This window comes from Choloepus didactylus, chromosome 1 (assembly GCF_015220235.1).
Source record: "Choloepus didactylus isolate mChoDid1 chromosome 1, mChoDid1.pri, whole genome shotgun sequence".
NCBI lineage: Eukaryota > Metazoa > Chordata > Mammalia > Pilosa > Megalonychidae > Choloepus > Choloepus didactylus.
Window position 1 is genome coordinate 197534415 of NC_051307.1, and position 18715 is coordinate 197553129.

At 46.2% G+C, this 18715-nt stretch overlaps 1 protein-coding gene across 1 annotated transcript; it reads right to left on the reverse strand.

The window, feature by feature from the left end:
* Positions 1-11295: 11295 nt before the first annotated feature.
* TMEM158 (transmembrane protein 158) lies at positions 11296-13129 on the reverse strand. Its single transcript, XM_037848988.1, has one exon. It carries the CDS (start codon positions 12844-12846, stop codon positions 11965-11967), a length of 882 nt encoding a protein of 293 aa, XP_037704916.1. The 5' UTR covers positions 12847-13129; the 3' UTR covers positions 11296-11964.
* Between the last annotated feature and the right edge of the window lie 5586 nt (positions 13130-18715).

An 18715-nucleotide genomic window follows, 5' to 3' on the forward strand; every position in this document is an offset into this window, starting at 1 on the left:
TGCACTTCCCTGAGGACTAATTATATTAAGCGTTTTTCACAAGCTTATCCACCATTCATATATATATTCCTTCAAGAGGTCTTTCAAGTTTCTTGTCCAGTTTTTTAAAAATTGGTTTGACTTCCTCTGTCTTTTAAATTCAATACAAGGGTCTGATACTTTCTCAGGATGGAGAAGCCATAGAGGGCCCATAGTTGGGCCATTAGTTTGGAATATCTCTGCCTTATCAGCTGAATTAATCACTCCTGCTGGTTGTCTGAGAGCCCTCTGATGGGAATTTGTCCTACCCAGGTGATAGACAAAACATAGGAAACTGAGATCTCTGAAAAGAACAATGTCAAACCTAAATGTGCGGCTCAGAGAGCTGGTGTGGTGAGAAACATTTGGAAGCCAACTGGAGTGTTTAAAAAAATTAGTTAAGTTCTAGAGAAATAAATCTCAGAACCTTCCCTTCTGACACTTGTTAGGGACTGGGCATGTATCCACTCCCCACCCCACCCCCTGCCCCCGAGGTGCTTGGAAGTGGGTTTTTACTTTTTGACAGACAATTTGAATAATTAAATTGTATTAAAACAAATAGAACCATGGCATAGCAAAAACAAACAAACAGAATGACCCAATAACTTTGCCTGAATTTTAAAAATAAAATACAATATTTCAGAAAAAGATTTCCCTCTTGCAAGAAGCAGTATTTGGCAGTAAGTCTGGATTTTTAGGGTGGAAGGTATTCCCCATTGTGTTCAGGAAGGCTTTTGTGGGAGAATTTGAGAATTAATTCACTGCATCATTACACCACCCTGCGTGTGTGTCTGGCCACCAGGTCCTACCTCTGCTATCCTGAGCAAGGGGCTGGAGTTGAGGGTCTTGCACATTTAAATGAGACCTGGTGCCTGCCTCTGTGTTGGTGGTAGGGAGTTGCGGTTATATCAACTGTGTTCTCTGATTGAAATCCACCACGTGGCAGGTAGAAAGGAATACATAGCTTCTAAATACGTTGAGAAAAACTATACCACATTTTAAGATAATGTTACAGGGTCTGTCAACTTGACTTTTTTTTTTTTTTCGAGATGAAATCTACATACCATACAAGTAAACATTTTATTTTTAAATTATCAATACTTCCCTAATATCTTCTAATAATCAATACTCAAATTTCCTCATTGATAACACAAATGTCTTTTCTCTTTTTATTTTCAGTTTTTACAAACACTTCCCCTTCCCCCTCTGCCCATTTCCCGCTTCCCCAGTAATCCTCGAATCTACTTTCTAGCTCTGTGAATTTGCTATTTCTAGCCATCTTTTATGTGACATACAATTTTTGTTCTTATGTGTCATGCTTATTTCACTGAGGATAATATCTTCAAGTTTCTTCTGGGCTGCAGCATTGTCTCATGGCTTCATTTTTCCTTATGGCCAATAATATTCCATTGTGTATCTGTACCATATTTTGTTTAGCCATTCACCTGGACTCTTGGGTTGTTTCCATCTTTTGGCTATTGTGAATAATGCTATTAGAAAAATTGGTGTATAATTATGTTTGCAACCCTGTTTACACTCTCTTTGGATCTATACTTAGAAGTGGGATTGCTGAGTCAAATGGTAATTCTATATTTAACTTTTTTTTCTTGTAATTTTATTGAGATATAGTCACATACCATACAATCATCCAAAATGTACAATCAGTTGTTCACAGTATCATCATATAGTTGTGCATTCATCACCACATTCAATTTTTGAACATTTTCATTACTCAAAAAAAAAAAATAAATAAAGTAAGAATAAAAATAAAAGTAAAAAAGAACACTCCAAACAGCCCATCTCCTCCACCACTCCCCATTATTTATTTACTTTTTGTCCCCATTTTTCTACTTATCTGTCCATACACAGGATAAATGGAATGTGAGCTATAAGGTTTTCTACAGTCACATGGTCACACCATATAAGCTATATATTTATACACGTGTCTTCAAGAAACAAGGGTACTGGGTGGCAGTTCAACAGTTTCAGGTATTTCCTTCTAACTATTCTAATACACTAAAAACTAAAAAGGGGTATCTATATAATGCATAAGAATAACCTCCAGAGTGACCTCTTGACTCCATTTGAAATCTTTCAGCCCCCGAAACTTTGTTTCATTTGTCTTCCCCCTTTTGGTCAAGAAGGCTTTCTCAATCCCACGATGCCCGGTCCAGGCTCATCCCTGGGAGTCATGTCCCGTGTTGTCAGGGAGATTTACACCCCTGGGAGTCATGTCCCATGTAGAGGAGAGGGCAGTAAATTCACCTGTCAAGTTGGCATAGAGAGAGAGGCCACATCTGAGCAACGAAGAGGTTCTTTGGGGGAGACTCTCAGGCACAATTATAAGTAGGCTTAGCCTCTTTGCAATAACAAGCTTCATAAGGGCAAGCCGGAAGATAGAGGGCTCAGCCTACTAAATTAGTAGTCTTCAGTGTTTGCGAGAATATAAGGAATTCCCCAGGTGGGTAAATTTAACTCTATTTAGCTTTTTGAGAAACTGCCATATTGCTTCCCACAGTGGCTGCATCATTTTTCATTCCTACCAACAATGCACGAGAGTTCCAATTTCTCCACATACTCTCTAACACTTGTTATTGTCTGTTTTTTTAAATAACAGCCATCCTTGTAAGTGTGAAGTGGTATCTCATCCATCATAACTTTAATTTGAATTTCCCTAATAACTAACGATGTTGAGAATTTTCATGTGTTTATTGGCCTTTTGTATACTTTCTTTGGAGAAATATCAAGTCTTTTATCCATTTAAAAAAACAGGATTGTTAGAAATTTTGTTGCCACATTGTAAAAGTTATATATTCTGTATATTGAACCCTTTTCTGATATATGATTTCAAACTTTTTCTCCCAATCTGTAGGTTGTCTTTTCACTGTCCTGATATTGTCCTTTGATGCACAAAAGATTTCATTTTGATGAAAGGTTTTTACTTTTTGTTTATGCTTTTGGTGGCAAATTTAAGACTCCATTGCCAAATCTGAGGTCACGAAGATGTACTCCAATGTTTTCTTCTAATAGTTTTATAGTTTTAGCCCTTATATTTAAATCATTAATCTTTTTTTTTAAATCAGAGAAGTTGTGGATTTACAGAAAAATCGGGCATAAGATACAGGGCTCTCATATACTACCCTATTATTAACACCTTGCATTCACATGGTACATTTGTTACAATTGATGACAACACATTTTTATAATTGTACCATTATTTGTGGTCCATGGTTTAACTGAGGGTTCAGTGTTTGTGCTGTGCAATTCCATGGATTTTTCTTCACTGATCATTTTGAGTTACTTTTTGTATATGGAGCAAGATAGAGGTCCACCTTCATTCTTTTGCCTGTGGATGTCCAGTTGTCCCAACACCATTTGTTGAGGAGACTCTTCTTTCCCCATTGAATGGTCTTGGTACCTGTTTTAGTTTGCTAATGCTGCAGAATGCAAAACACCAGAGATGGATTGGCTTTTATAAAAAGGGGGTTTATTTGGCTATACAGTTAGTCTTAAGGCCATAAAGTGTCCAAGGTAACACATCAGTAATCAGGTACCTTCACTGGAGGATGGCAAATGGCGTCCGGAAAACCTCTGTTAGCTACGAAGGCACGTGGCTGGCATCTGCTCCAAAGTTCTGGTTTCAAAATGGCTTTCTCCCAGGACGTTCCTCTCTAGCAAGCTTGCTCCTCTTCAAAACGTCACTCACAGCTGCACTGACTTCCATCTCTTTGAGTCAGCACGTTTATATGGCTCCACTGATCAAGGCCCACCCTGAATGCGTGGGGCCACGCCTCCACGGAAATATCCCATCAGTTATCATCTACAGTTGGGTGGGGCACATCTCCATGCAAACAACCTAATTCAAACGTTCCAACATAATCCCCACTATTCTGTCTGCCCCACAAGATTGCATCAAAGAATATGGCTTTTTCTGGGGGACATAATACATTCAAACTGGCACATTCCACCCCCTGGACCCCAGAAAAACATATGCTTTCCAAATACAAAATACATTCATTCCATCACAATATCACAAAAACTTAAATCATTTCAGTAACAAAAGTTAAGTACAAGATCCTACCAAATCAATTATAGGTGTGGTCAGTCCTAAGGCATACTTTTCCTTTAACTTTGGATCTGCGGACTTAGAACAAGTTATATGCTTCCAATATACAAAGGAGGGACATTCATAGGATAAACATTTCCATTGCCATAAGGAGAAACAGTAAGGAAAACAGGGTTAACAGGAGCAAAACAGTTCCTAAAACCTGCAGGACAAACTCCATTAGATTTCAAAGTCTGAGACTCATTTACAGAACAGTGTTGCATCCTTGGGACTTGAGAGAGTGGGAGTCTAACCCTTCCTAAGGGCCTTTTTGGCAGCCCTTTCCTCTCCAAACACTTAGGTGAGTGCTCTAACATATCCACACATTGGGGAGACCACCTTCTCGGCCCCATCCTCCTCAAACATCGGGACAGCTCCCGGATTCCCTTCCATCTCCGGGGCACATGCTCAACCCCTTCAGAACAGTGTGGTGGCAGCCAGGCTCTCCCCAATTCCCTGGGAATGTGCTCCACCCTTTTTGGGACCTCGGGTGGCAAAACTCTTCCAGAGCATCGAGGTGGAATGCCCACCCTCGACCTCTGGGGCAAACTCACCCTTTCCATGCATGTGGGCTGCTCCACTCTCCCAGCCCAAGGCCTCTTGATTCCAGACCTCAACCTCCATGGCTCTGTCTTTGAAGAAATTTTTCCTTCAATTTGTTCCTTGTCTGTCTCCTCCAGTCCAGACTGGCAATGGCTCTGCCTATAAAGATCTCGCAAAAATTCTGTTGGCTTTGCATGAAGCATGCAGGGGTCAAAGCCATTAGACAATAGGACTTTCCACAAATCCTTTCTGGATAATTCCATCTCCAATCTTGGCTTGTACTGAAATGGTGGCTGGGTTCCGTGTTTGGTTACATCCTCATGTTGGGCTATAGCTTCAGGGATTTCACCCCCTGGAAGCTCGTAATTTTCCAAACGATCAGCTTCTGGTCTCTTTGAACCCAAGAGTTCAGTTCTAAGTTTATCTCTTTCCGCTCGCATTTTACTATAAGCTGCAAGGAGAAGCCAGGGTACCTCCCCAACACGTAGTCTGGAAATCTCCTCAACTAAGTATTCCAGGTTGTCGCTTCCAAATTCTTCCTTCCATCTGACACCAGGACTCAGTTTTGCCAAATTCTGTGCCACTTTAAAACAAGGATCACCTTTCTTCCAGTTTGCAACAACACTTTCATCATTTTTGCTCAAGTCCTCATCAGAAGTATCTTTAGACTCCATATTTCCATAAACAGTCTCTTTAAAGCAGTTTTGGCCTTTTCTATCAAGCTTCTCACAATTCTTCCAGAATCTTCCCCTTATCCATTTGAAAAGCCGTTCCAACATGCTTGGTATTTGCAAACTCAGCAGCAAAAGCACCCCACTCCTGGTACCAAAATCTGTTCTAGTTTGCTAATGCTTCAGAATGCAAAGTACCAGAGATGGATTGGCTTTTATAAAAAGGGGGTTTATTTGGCTATACCGTTAGTCTTAAGGCCATAAAGTGTCCAAGGTAATATATCAGTAATCAGGTACCTTCACTGGAGGATGGCAAATGGCGTCCGGAAAACCTCTGTTAGCTGGGAAGACACGTGGCTGGCCTCTGCTCCAAAGTTCTGGTTTCAAAATGGCTTTGTCCCAGGACATTCCTCTCTAGCAAGCTTGCTCCTCTTCAAAACGTCACTCACAGCTGCACTGACTTCCATCTCTTTGAGTCAGCACGTTTATATGGCTCCACTGATCAAGGCCCACCCTGAATGGGTGGGGCCATGCCTCCATGGAAATATCCCATCAGTTATCATCTACAGTTGGGTGGGGCACATCTCCATGCAAACAACCTAATTCAAACATTCCAGCATAATCCCCACTATTCTGTCTGCCCCACAAGATTGCATCAAAGAATATGGCTTTTTTTGGGGGACATAATACATTCAAACTGGCACAGTACCCTTGTTGAAAATGAATTAGCCATAGGCGTTTTGGTTTGTTTCTGGATTCTTGACTCTGTGACATTGATCTATAAAATGTATCCTATGCTTGTACTGCACTGTTTTGATTACTATAGCTTTGCAATAAGTTTTGAAATTGGATAGTGTGAGTTCTCCAACTTAGTTTTTCTTTTTGAATATAGTTTTGGCTATTCGAGGCCCCTTATGAGTCAATATGAATTTGAAGATTGGCTTCTCCATTTCTACAAAAAAGGCAATGGAATTTTGACAGAGATTGCCTTGAATCTGTAGATTGCTTTCAGGAGTATTGCCAGAATTCTGATTCTTTTCATATCCATGAGCTGAGCATTTCAGGAAGCCAAGAGGGAGGGAAGGATCAGAAGAGGTTTAGAAGAGGTTTATCCATGTCTCTTATTGCTTATCAAGTGCTATGAAGTAGGGAGATGATCAGGATTATCTGGGAGCAATCTCTAGGGTGCCTGGCAATATGCTGTCTGGACAGAGGCTCCCCTGTCCTGACAGGTGTGGGTGCTGCACCCATATTCGGCTTCCTGTGGCATCGGTGGCCTTTCCCCCAGTGGGGAGGCTGCACCTGCCCTCGCCGTTCCCCAGGGTCTACAGCAGCCAGCTCCCCAGGACTCCCTGAATGCCTGGCACTTAGGATCAGAATCTTACATGGCACATGTAAAAATGGTCTTATCCTTGTGGGATGCATATTTTTGGTTTGGGCACCAAAGATTCTGATAGAAAATGAGACAATTTCTGTGACTGACCTTTTTTTTTTTTTTAATTCAGTTTTATTGAGATATATTCACATACCATACAATCATCCATGGTGTACAATCAGCTGTTCACAGTACCATCTTATAGTTGTGCATTCATCACCCCAATCTATTTTCGAACATTTTCCTTACACCAGAAAGAATTGGAATAAGAATAAAAAATAAAAATAAAAAAGAACACCTGAATCACCCCTCCCCATCCCACCCTATTTTTCATTTAGGTTTTGTCCCCATTTTTCCACTCATCCATCCATACACTGGATAAAGGGAGTGTGATCCACAGGGTTTTCACAATCACACTGTCACCCCTTGTAATCTACATTGTTATGTGACTGACCATTTTTATTTTTTTATTTTGGAAAAACATGCTTAATGTGCACTTCTGGTTACCCTAAGTGAAAATATGCCTAGCTAGAGCTAGATCTGGTTTACACAGCAGGGGGTGGGGGTGGGTGGGAAGGCAAAGGGATTAAAGTTTTGGATAGATTCATGTGTCATGTTTTTTTTTTGTTTTTTTTTTTAAAAGAACTTTCTCCTAAATTGCCAAGATATGACACAACCCTTTTGGTAAACCCTTGGGAAGTAGCATGGATTAGCAGAAAAGGAATGGGTTTGGTGACGACTCTTCCATGTCCCAGCTATGAGAGTTTAGGGTATGTTATTTAGCCTTCCTGAGCCTGCGTCTGTTCATGAATAATTAAAATGATGAAAGTATTACCTATCTCATAAGATTACTGTGAGGATTTGGAGGGTTAAGTTCCTGGCACTAAGTAGGTACACAATGTATACCAATTTCTCCTCCTCCTAATGATCTATAGCCCCCACCTTAGAGTATAATATCCAACAGTAATCTACAAAATCAAATATGTCAGTTTTTAAGAGTGCAAAATTTATCATTTCTTGTTTGCTTCGTTGGCTTGAAAAACATCTTTGTTTCATGACTTTGGCCACTTGAGTAGAGGTATGCAAAAATCACAATTTTATAGATTGTAAGAGTCACACAAATAGCTAATGCAGATGATCCAGTGGCAAAAACCATTCTACTATTTAAGAGCCCTCTTTTCTTATTTGTACCGTATTTCTCCTTTCCACTCACTCAGAAAAATGAGTGGCCTCGAACTCCGTTTCACTCTGCCCGGGGAAGAAATATTCTGGGGCTGTTTATTTATAGTCAATGTGGTCTGACTGGGCCTGGAATGGGGAGGGAACTCCAGAACGTAAAACTGCAGGCCTGGAAGGAGCTGAGGCGTCCCCTCCTTCAAAGCCCTGCTCTGTAGGGAGGAGAGAGATTTACCACAAACAGCTCATTGATGGTGATGGGTACCGAAGCAGGTGCCTGGCCCCACGTTATCACCAATCTGCTAGTGGCCTCAGCAAATTCGCTAATACTGTGGGACTTCCCTTATAATGCAAATAGAATGCAGAGGCAAGTGGCAGGGAATTCATCAGCCAAGGCCAGCATGACAGAGCCAGCTGCCCCTCAGTGGCTCCAAGGAAAGGATGTCCAGAGATAAACCAGCCAGTGAGACCTCACCTGGCAGAGGCCTGGAGTTCAGCATGTGGAGCCAGACAAGGAGTTTAAACTTTGGGACATTTGAGCATCATGGCCTCTGTGTACCTCCCACTCCAGCAATGACGAGAATGGGACACAATGGCAATACGAGGTCTGTCGTGACCGCGGTGGGTGTCCAGCTCAGACCCTCTTCACAGGCCTGCTCACCATCCCCCAGCTGCTGTGAAGGTTGGCTAACGACTCTTTTCTAGGGAACTTGGCCTAGCTCAACAGGAGCTGTCTATCCCCCAGTGACTGACTGAAAGAGAAATACTAAAGACTGGCCTTTGCCTCAGGGTGGGGTGCAATTCATGCTCCAGAGCTCCCCTGTGGGATAAGACTAAAGCAGACTCCATGTGAGATCACACAACCTTGCTCCACACCTTCCCCTGCCCCATGCTGCTCCCCTTCCCCCCAGAGTGCCTCTCCAATAAATCAATTGTAGGAGAACCTCCATCTCAGGCTCTGCTTCTAGGAACCCAGTCCAAGACAAGGTCTGTTACAGTAGATCTTAACACACCCCATTTCTTGTGAGTGGTGCTGAATAAATTTTGACCCATTGATAGTTCCTGTCCTCAGCCGGTCCCCCCACCTCTGGCCCAATCTCCTTCCTCTCTGGACAGCTTCTGGGTGTTCTGTCCAGCACTTGCCCCACCAGCACAGAAACTCACCTGACTGTAGCTGCTACCAGGCCACATGGAATAGTGATGGCTCTTTGGGCAGCTTCATACAGGAGCAATTTCCTTTCTGCTTATTGAATCTCAGAATTCATTTCAGCACTGAAGACAGCAAATAAACCCAGACAATACAAGGCAGTTCTGTGGTTATGACTCGAAGAGATGAATCACATTGTTCATCCTCTAGAGTTGTGTTCCATGCCTTATCAGCTTCATCTGAAACTCCAGACACGAGAGCAGAGAAGATGGTCAGGAAGAGTGGAAACTTTGGTCTGGCTTTGAAATTGTGTCTGGAGATGATGAATTTGGGATGGGAGAGAGAGCAGATCCTCCCCAGCCCCACCCTCCATCTCCATGGGGCCATTGACCCTCCCAATAGGTTTCAATATCCTATGAAGCTGATCTCTGACCCACGTCAAGAACATAGCTTTTATACATCACCCACAGTGAGAAACCCTCCGCTACCTTCCACAAAGGGGAGGGAACCACTGAAGAGCCCTGGAGTGGGGAAAGCAGGGCTGCGGAGAGCAGGGGCCCACTGTAGTGAAACTATGCATTTGAATATTCCCGGATAATATTAGCCATTGTCACCTGTGGGTGCTGGCATTGTTGCTGATATTGATTCATTTATTTTATGAAGGGTATTTTCTAATTTTTCTATGATATAACATTTAAATAATAAGGAAATAAAAGTTTTAAAAGCAGTTACATACAGCCCAAGTTCATTTATTCTATACACAATTACTCGTGGATATATACACATGTACATATAGAAAAAATACTGGGAATATATGCACCAAAATGTGTGGAATGCTTTTTTTGGGCTCTTGTCTCTTTTCTGTTTATCAATATTTTCAAATACTTCTAAAACATACATACATATACATATGTATGTATGCATACATAAAATCTGTGTTCCAACAAAAGCATAAGGTTGATGCTCTGCAGCCAAGTGTGCTTTCTGAGCATCTGAGGGACCTGTGTAGTGCTGGCCTCTCGGGGTCAGTGCGGTCTGACTGGACCTGGGAGATGGGGAGGGAAAGCAAAGACATAAAACTGCAGACATGAAAGGGACCCAGGCCTCACCTCCACCAGGTGTGCCTCTCAGACTGGGTGAGACACAGCTTGGAAGTCAGCGACAGGAGCCTTCCAGGGCTGAACGAGAGAGCTATTTCAGGACAGGGCAGAGATGACAGAGCTTGTCCCCTTGGGCAAGGCTTTTGTAGGAGGCAAGCCAGCAAAACCTTCTCCAGAATGTTGTCCCCGATGCACTCACGCCAGTGGCCTTTTCCGGTTTCAGTCCCCAGATGAACTCCATTCTTCATCTGACTCAGGTTATGGCTCCAGGTTATCCACTCAATTTCTCACCATGCCTTCGGGTGGGAGCCTCTACGTCCTTTACTTTTTGTGTGTGGGGGCAGGATGAGGGGGGTGGGAGATAATCTTTCTCTTCTTAAAGCCAATGTTTTCAGTTCTGCTTTTCTCCTCTCCTCTCAGTTACTGCTTTTCCTTCTATTTCTCAGAGTTTCTGATTCAGGTCCTGGATGGAACCTAAGAATTTGCATCTCTATCAAGTTCCCAGATGCTGCAGATGCTGCTTATCCAGGGACCACACTTCCAAACCACAGCTCTAGAACAATCTCGAGTATTCACTCACGAGTGAGGAGATGGATCAAGGAAAAGCCGCTGTAACAATCCTTTTAAAAGTCTTTTAAACATGTTTTTTATTAAGTCACTTTAAGAACTTCTGAAAACCAGGAAGAGCCTGACACTACTTCCCCACTATGCTAAAACATGCCTTGGGTTTAAAACCAGCTTTTGAAAGTCTGCTCACCTGCTAAAGTTTACACACTTGAAAATGAAACCTATATGCCTTTTTAAATTAGTCATTTTCAGGAAAGATGCCAGGCTCAGAGGAAATATTGATTTTACCATTTTGGCACTTTGCTGGATAATTTGCAGAGTGTGGGACAGTGCGTAGTAAGATAAATCATGAAAACACTGTTTGCCACTGTGATCAAAGGTGCTGAGTGTTGGGGGCAGTGTGGCCAGAGGCAAAACAACCTCTGTTAGGGCAAATAATATGGTTTCCAACTCTCACTCTCCCAGTTAGGTAAGGGAGACAGAACTAGTGTTCTCTAACTTTTTGGAGATTCTCTCCTTCCCCTCTAAAAGGAATGTCTTATAATTCTTGGATTCCTTTTCCTAAATCAAATAAAGAAAAAGATACATATACATCTCTGGAGGAAAATGTCTGTATTAAAAGCCAAAAAAAACCACAGAAGTACAATTAGAAATGCCCACCAGGCCACATCACTGAGTAGATCGACTTTGAAAAGCTTCATAAAGTTCATTTTCAGCAGCAGTAACATATCGGTGTTAAATCCTGACCATGCCCCCACCCCACCTTTTAAAACAAAATTTTAAAAAACCCAACAAACTTCAAATACAACTATGTTCAGGTACAAAGAATTTCTCTTACTACAGCAATAGCAATTTAATCTTTTTTTGTTGTTTTTTACTAAAACTTTCATTTAAAACAGTTATTAAATATATAAAACAAATACACAGGATTTGGTCATTTTCTGCCATAAATACGGGGCACCTGGGTGCGGGGAGGGACAGAAGAGAGGGATGCAATGAAGGGGAAAGGGCCCCATTACCCTCCTGTCTTCAAAGCTGCGGATCCCACCTCTCATTCTAAGTAAGGGCTTGCATCCTGCTTTTCGGAATAAGAAGCGCAGCACACACCTTGCTTTTCAAGCACGCTGGGGCATCTCTAGCGGCCCCCTCCCCGGAAAAGAACTAACGGTCACTACAGCACGAAGCACACCGGCCGAGTCTCCCGGCGGGAAAGGCACCCGAGAGCGCGAACACAGGGCGGACGCGGGGAGGAGCGGAGCGGGTCACTTGGTCGCCGCCCCCGAGGTGACGGCCGCGGCGGCAGCGGCTGCAGCAGCGGCGGCGGCGGCGGCCGCGGTGGTCCCCGCCGGCACTGCAGCGGGGGCGGCCGCAGGGGCGCTGGCGGTGGTCCGGCGCTGCTCCATGCCGTTGGGCAGGAAGCCGGCGATGATGGGCACCGGCCAGATGAGGGCGGCCACGCTCCACACGACGATGACCAGGGTCATGAAGCAGGCCACCAGCGTGGACTCGATGGGCTTGCGGTTAAGCCGCCAGCCCGGCTCGCCCTGCAGCTCCTCCAGGCTGAAGTCCAGGCAGCAGAAATGAAGCGGCTCGCCCTGCAGCCACAGCGGCCCGGGAGGCTCGGCAGCGGGGTAGGCGGGCAGCGCGGTGGGCGCCCCGGCGGTGGCGCCCGCGGGCCGGAGGCGGCCGGGGCGGCGGCCGCGCACCCAGCCGCAGCCCACGCAGAGGCGCAGGTCCTGCTGCGCGCCGCCCGCCGCCAGCCCCAGGTGCTCGATGAGCAGCGGCGGCCCGACTCGGTGGAAGGCGGCGGCGAAGAAGGCGCGGCCGTGCGAGTTGGTGGAGAACAGCAGCAGGTCACACTGGAAGCCCCGCGGGCGGCCCCAGCGCACGAGCAGCGAGCTCAGCATCTGCCGCTGCACGCTGATGTTGCACGGCGCCGCCACCGCCTCCTCCGGGCCCGAGCGCTCGGGGGACCCCGGGGCCGCCGAGGCCAGCAACCGCGGGGCGGCGGGCTCTTCCGGGGACGACGCGTTGACGGAGGCGTTAGGGGGTGCCCCGAGGAGGCCTGGCGCGTCCGCGGCCCCGCCGCGGGCGGCAGGCAGCGGGCAGGCGGCGGCCAGCAGCGCAGCGAGCAGGGGCAGCATGGCCTGTGGCGGACGCCTACGCGCGCGGGGCTGACGGCGGCTGCATGGCGCGCGGGCGACTGGCCGGCGAGCGGACGGCAGGACCGAGGGAGCCGGCAGCCGAGAGGAGGGGCGCGGTGGGCGCCAGTCAGCCCAGAGCGCGTGGGCGGCGCAGAGGCTGTGGCGGCGGCTCTCTGCGCGGGATCCCCCCGACCCGCGCTGCGTCTGGGGTTCCCCGCCGTCCCCCGCGTCAAGGCCCTCGGACGGCCGGGTGGCTCTGCGGGGCCCGGCGCTCGCCGGTGCAGGATTCCCCGGCTCGGCTCCGCCTCCCGCGCGCCCCGCCCAGCCCCGCCTTCCTCTCGCCCCGGCTCGGGGACTCGCGGGAGGGCGGGTTCCACGCGCCAGGCGGGTAGTGGGGGTGGAATCGCCCGGGCCCGCCAGCTTTGGCTCTGGCGGGATGCGCCGCAGAGTACGGGGGTGGGACTCCGAAACAGATGTTCAGGCGGACCAGGATCCGGGGAGGGGCTGTCGCCGGGCGGGTGGAGGAAGCCGTGGAGCCCCTGGGTTTAGAGAAGCCTGAGGAATGTGTCCTGGCGCTGCAGCTACCGGGACCGAGTCCGGATCCGAGCAGAGTAGGCACTCTGGGCGAGCTCTGTCCTCGGAGGGAGACTTGCAGGGTGTGAAGGGCCCCGAGACCATCCCCTTGTCACGCCTGCAGGGAGCCTGCGATGTCGCACTTAGTGTTCATCTGGCCCCCTCGTTTTACGGACGGGGAAACTGAGGCCGGAATAGGGGAAAAAGGCTTCCAAGGCCCCCCTACGAGCCAGAACCAGAACTCTTTCTGCCTTTCTACGGTGTCTTTTGAAATCTCAAATCTGGAGAGTTTGTTTTTTCAATGCGTCTCCAACACAAAAGAACCTCTTGGCACGCAATCCCTGGGGAAAATTTCAAGAACTTTATGGATTTTGGGGTGGAGGATGGCTGGTGGGAATACAAGCTCTGTAGCTGTGTGGCTGTGAATTTCCCTAGTGGGACTTGGACTCCCAGGAAACCGCGGCCTCCCATGCCAGGTCCGTGCCTGGCAGGTCGAGTGAGCGTGCATTTATGAAAGATTTGCCTGTAGAATCGTGTTAAGGAATTCATTCCTGTCAGGATGTTAAAGTGGGTAGAGGTCTGTCAAGAATAATGTACCAAGATCAGATTTATATTAAAAAGCACACTTTCCTAGTAATTCAGCCTCTTACATTTGGGAAAAAAAATTCATTGACCGCTCTCTAAGGGAATGAACCCTGTGACTTGAAGCCATTGTCCTCCATGAACACCAGGTATTTCTGAGTCTGAGAAAGGAAAGGGGTGGAGGGAGCTGAAACAGGGTGTGAATAAAATGGCCCTCCTTCCAAACCAGCAGACCTTTGTGAAGCTCTGCAAAGACAAAAGCTGAGAGAGTAGGACGTACAGAGAAGCTCAGAAAGAAAGCCAAAGAGCAAGCAGCCAGAGGCTGAGAGAAGGACCAGCAGAAGCCGCTATGTGGCTTGCCATGTGACGGAGGAGTCCGGGATCGCCTGTTGATGTCTTGATTTGGACATTTTCATGGCCTCAGAACTGTAAGGTTGCAAACTAGTGAAACTTGTAAGCTTGTTAAAAGCCAGGCCGTTTCTGGTACAATGCATTTCGGCAGCTTAAACAAACTAAAACAGAACTATATTGCTAGGTATCCCAGCTGATTGTGTTGCTGGAAGCTTTTGTCCATTGTTTTCTCACAGTAAGGTAAAAACTGGTTGAGGCAGTTGTAAAAGCCTCAAAATGTAGCAGTCTCAAAATGTAGGTTCTAAACCACCCTGGCTTCTTTCTAGCGGGGCAAGTAATTCATTCTGACTTGACTTGGCTTCCCCAGCTGAACAGTGGGGTCAGTGATACCTGCCTTGCAGGGATGATGTGATAATAAATGCACGCAACCCAGTGTCTGTCTGTCTATAGTGGTGCTCATGTGGTGGCTGCGTGTTGTAGTTACTGTGAGTCCAGCCTAATAAGCTGGTTGTCTGGAATGGCTCTTAGTTTCCACATAAAGGGTTAATTTCCCCCTGATAGGGGATGGGACTCTCCTCTTGCTCAAATCTCAGTGGCTTTCCTACCTGTAAGGGGTACCATCAGAGAAGACAATGTGAATTTCTGCATTTTTATTAAAAATTACTTTTCCTTTTATCCTTGCATGCTAGGAACAGAATCTGCTGCCTGATGTGGCTTAACAGTTTGTTTGGTCTGAGCCATGTGGCCAGTGAAAAGCCCAAGAACTTGGCTGAGAGAGCCCAGTCTTCAAGGGGTGCATTTTGAGCCAGGCCACTGTCCTCAATGGTGGGTGATACTCTCCAAGGTTTCAGCCAGAGGTGGGCATTCCCTGAGCTTCTCCTGGACTTGCCTGGCCTGTCTTTGCAGCAGGAAAGGCAACGAAGAAGAAAGAAGAAGACAGGGTTCCGCATGGGGAGCCAAGGGTCCACAAAAGGTTGTGCACCACAGAACTGCACCCCAGCACCCTGAATTCTGCTGACTTCTCAGCATGTGCTGAAGACTCAGCCACCTCACACTTATTCATGGGGATGATTCCACAGCTTCTGTGCTCTCCAGATCGATTTGCTTTTTTGGGTAGTTGGAATTTGGGAAGAGAAGATAACAAGTAAGTCATTTTCTGTCTTGTTTACTGGTGTATTACCATCCCAAGGAAGAGTGCAATGCCTGGCACAGGATAGTATTTGTTGATTGAATGAATTTACCTATTTATTAACAGTGCTTGTTAGCTACCATTTATTTAGTACTTTCCATGTGCCACTTTACACACACTATCTCTACTCTTCACAACAATCAGATGGATGTGATGCTGATTTTACAATGAGAATACAGGCTCAGAGAGGGCAAGTAACCTACCTGATGCCCCACAGCAACTAGTAGCAAAGCTGTATGTCAGTCCAGTCTCCCTGATTGAAATGTTTGTGTTTTTAAAGGAGATAGTGGCATCTCATCTCATGGGGCAATGGAGGGTTGGGTTTCAAAGTCTGTGCATAAGTAAAAGGAGTATATGGTGCAGTTCTACTTTGTTTTGAGAAAATAAATAAACTTTCAATTGAGTTGCCTTTTTAAAGATGTGTTATAAACGTATAACAGCATTATACAAAGGTTGGAAAACGGGAGGAAACAATTGTAATCCCAGCTGCTGGATATCTTTACTTTTCTGCATCTTCATCATTATTTTTTTCTGCATTTTCCACTTTCTCTAAAGTTTGCAAGTATTAAATCTGCAAAAAAAGGAAAAAAAGCAGGATATTATATGAAAGTTTCACCACACTAAGTGAGCCTGGCGACTGGTTAAGAATTCTGCCTGAGTTACAGGCAGAGACCTGTTCATAAACGGTGGCTCCCAGCCACCTCTCAGAGCCATCTCCAGCTCCCTCCCTGCCCCTCCCCTGCTTTGTTCCAGGCATGCTGCTTCCTTGCTATTCCTTAACTGCACCGAGCCTTTGCCCATGCTATTTCCTCTGCCTGGGACACTTTTTTTTAGATATCGGATTTGCTTACTCCCTTGCTTTCCTTCACCTCTGCTCAGATGTCACCTCCTCAGAGATGCCTTTCCTGACCACCCTCAAGAAAACAGCCCCCATCCCCACCAGCCCCATCACTCTCCATCCCTTTACACAGTGTTCTGCTTCTTCCGGGTATTTATCGTCAGCTGACACACTGGATGTTTTTCTTATATGTTTGCTGTCTCTCTCCCTTTACTAGAATGTCTCCTTCCTGAAAGCACAGACCTTAGCTGTTTTGTTCAGTGACACAGTACATGGCACACAGCAGGGCCTCAAACAATAGTTGACAAAGGAATGAGCTAACCCAGCAGGCAGGATGTGGGCAGCAACTTAGGGGGCCAGGGGTGGACAGAACCACAGCAGTTCCGTAGCAGCAAGGCTAAGGCAGTCCCTGCCAGCCTGTGGCCAGTGGTGCCCCCCTTCCCCATACCCTGCCCAGGACTGGCTGGGGAGCCCTGCTGGGGACCCACCTGCGCAGCAGAGTTTGGCATGCAAGGCTGAAATGACGTCACAAGCCCTGATGCCAGCAGCACTGAGGAGCATGAGCTGACCCGAGGCGAATTACTATGAAGAATGTTCCGGATAAGCCCAGATTTTCCTTAGATCCGTTTTAAGGAAGCAAGACAATGAGACACCTTCCATTCACCATATGCTGCGATTTTTATAAAGTTAACGGAAGACTTTGACAAATCTCTGTTTTGTTCATAAAACAAGGACAGTGAGTTTTTCTGCATGGACTAGATTGTTAGAAAACAATACTTGAGGACTTCAAAGAAAATAATTAGTAATGATGCATGGTAATTTCTTTCTCTTCATTTCCTACATCCCTTACCGGTATTAGCTAATTTTTCCTTATACTGCCTATTGAAGTAATAATCAATAAATAAATAAATAAATAAAAGATCTCTCTGGGTTATTTGAATTCCTTTCATCCAATCTCAGAGTGCCATGGGTACAGTAATTCATTAGTCCTCTCTTGTTATGTAAGTGGAATTAAGAAATTATTACCACACTTTGAAGACTGAGAAACAAGCAAGGACCACAAAAGAACCATAAATGTAGGACGAAAGAAAGAAGGGGTTAGAAATCAGTGGCTCAATCTTATCAGAGTCACTGATGGAGGTTGAGGAGTTTGTGTTGTGTGTGTGTGTTAGAGGGGAGCAGTTAGGAAATGGGGGGAAGAGTGCTTTTCCACCTGCCTCCCTGAGCAATCCTGGAGGGAAAATTGAGGACTGGTGGCAGGAACAGCTGAAGAGCTGGGCCTCTGCCACCAGGCACTGGTGTGAGAGTCTGGAAGCCCCTAGACCCCAAAAAGCCCTCACCTTCCACTTCCACACAGCTCAGTGGTCCCGCTACCCCCGGAGAGTCCCAGTCAGATGTCCAGGGTGTGGACATTTACCCTCCCTGGCTTCTGTGGTCTGAGGGGAAATTTGCCTCTGTAGAATTCTGGCAGCAATTACAGACGGCGCAGTTCATCTGGCAATTAATCATGGACTGCTTCGGGACAAGGCTACTGTTGCCAGCTTAAGTTATTGCTTAGATTTAATTCTGTTTGGTGCATTCATTGTTTGCATGTGGATACCCTGCCTGCATGGTGAATAGGGGCTACTGCTTGGATTTCTTTTGTACCCAGTGATGCAAACATCATGCTGGGCATCTGGTAAGATTTCAGCAAAGCCTTTTTAAGGAAATAAGAAGCCTCTGCTGTTATGGAGAGATAGAGAATATCTAAGAGACAACTAGGAGGAGGAAAACGGTACCCGCATGTCACCTGTGTGAAAGAATTCAAAGGAGACAGAAATGCCTGCTGAGGGAGTACCCCTTCTGGCTTGGCCTAGGGTTGCTATCTTCAAGGATGAAGCTGTCTTTCTATCTCATTGTGCCAAGCACCTAAAATGCATCCTCACTACAATCCCATGAGAGAGAGATTGCTGCGGTCATTTTACAGATTAGGTAAACTGAGGCTCGAAGCAATTAGATCACTGTACACACTCATACGTTGGAGGAACCAAGATTCAAACTTGGTCTGACAACCTTGGTCTTAATCACAACCCTGCTAAATGGCCTCTGTATCGTCAACGCCGCCATCCCCAACAACCCTGTGATTTGGAAGCTATTGTCCTGTTTAACCTATGGGGAAACAGGTGCAGGATGGCTGGGCTGCAAAAGGGGCAGGTAATCAGCATCTCTTCAGCCTTCGACTGCATCTACTCTGCACTCAGTCTCCAACTCAGAATTCCACCCACACTGAAATACTTGAGAATATTTTCCAGTCCGATGCATCTTTACTGATGAAGCCGTCCTCGGCCGCCCAGATG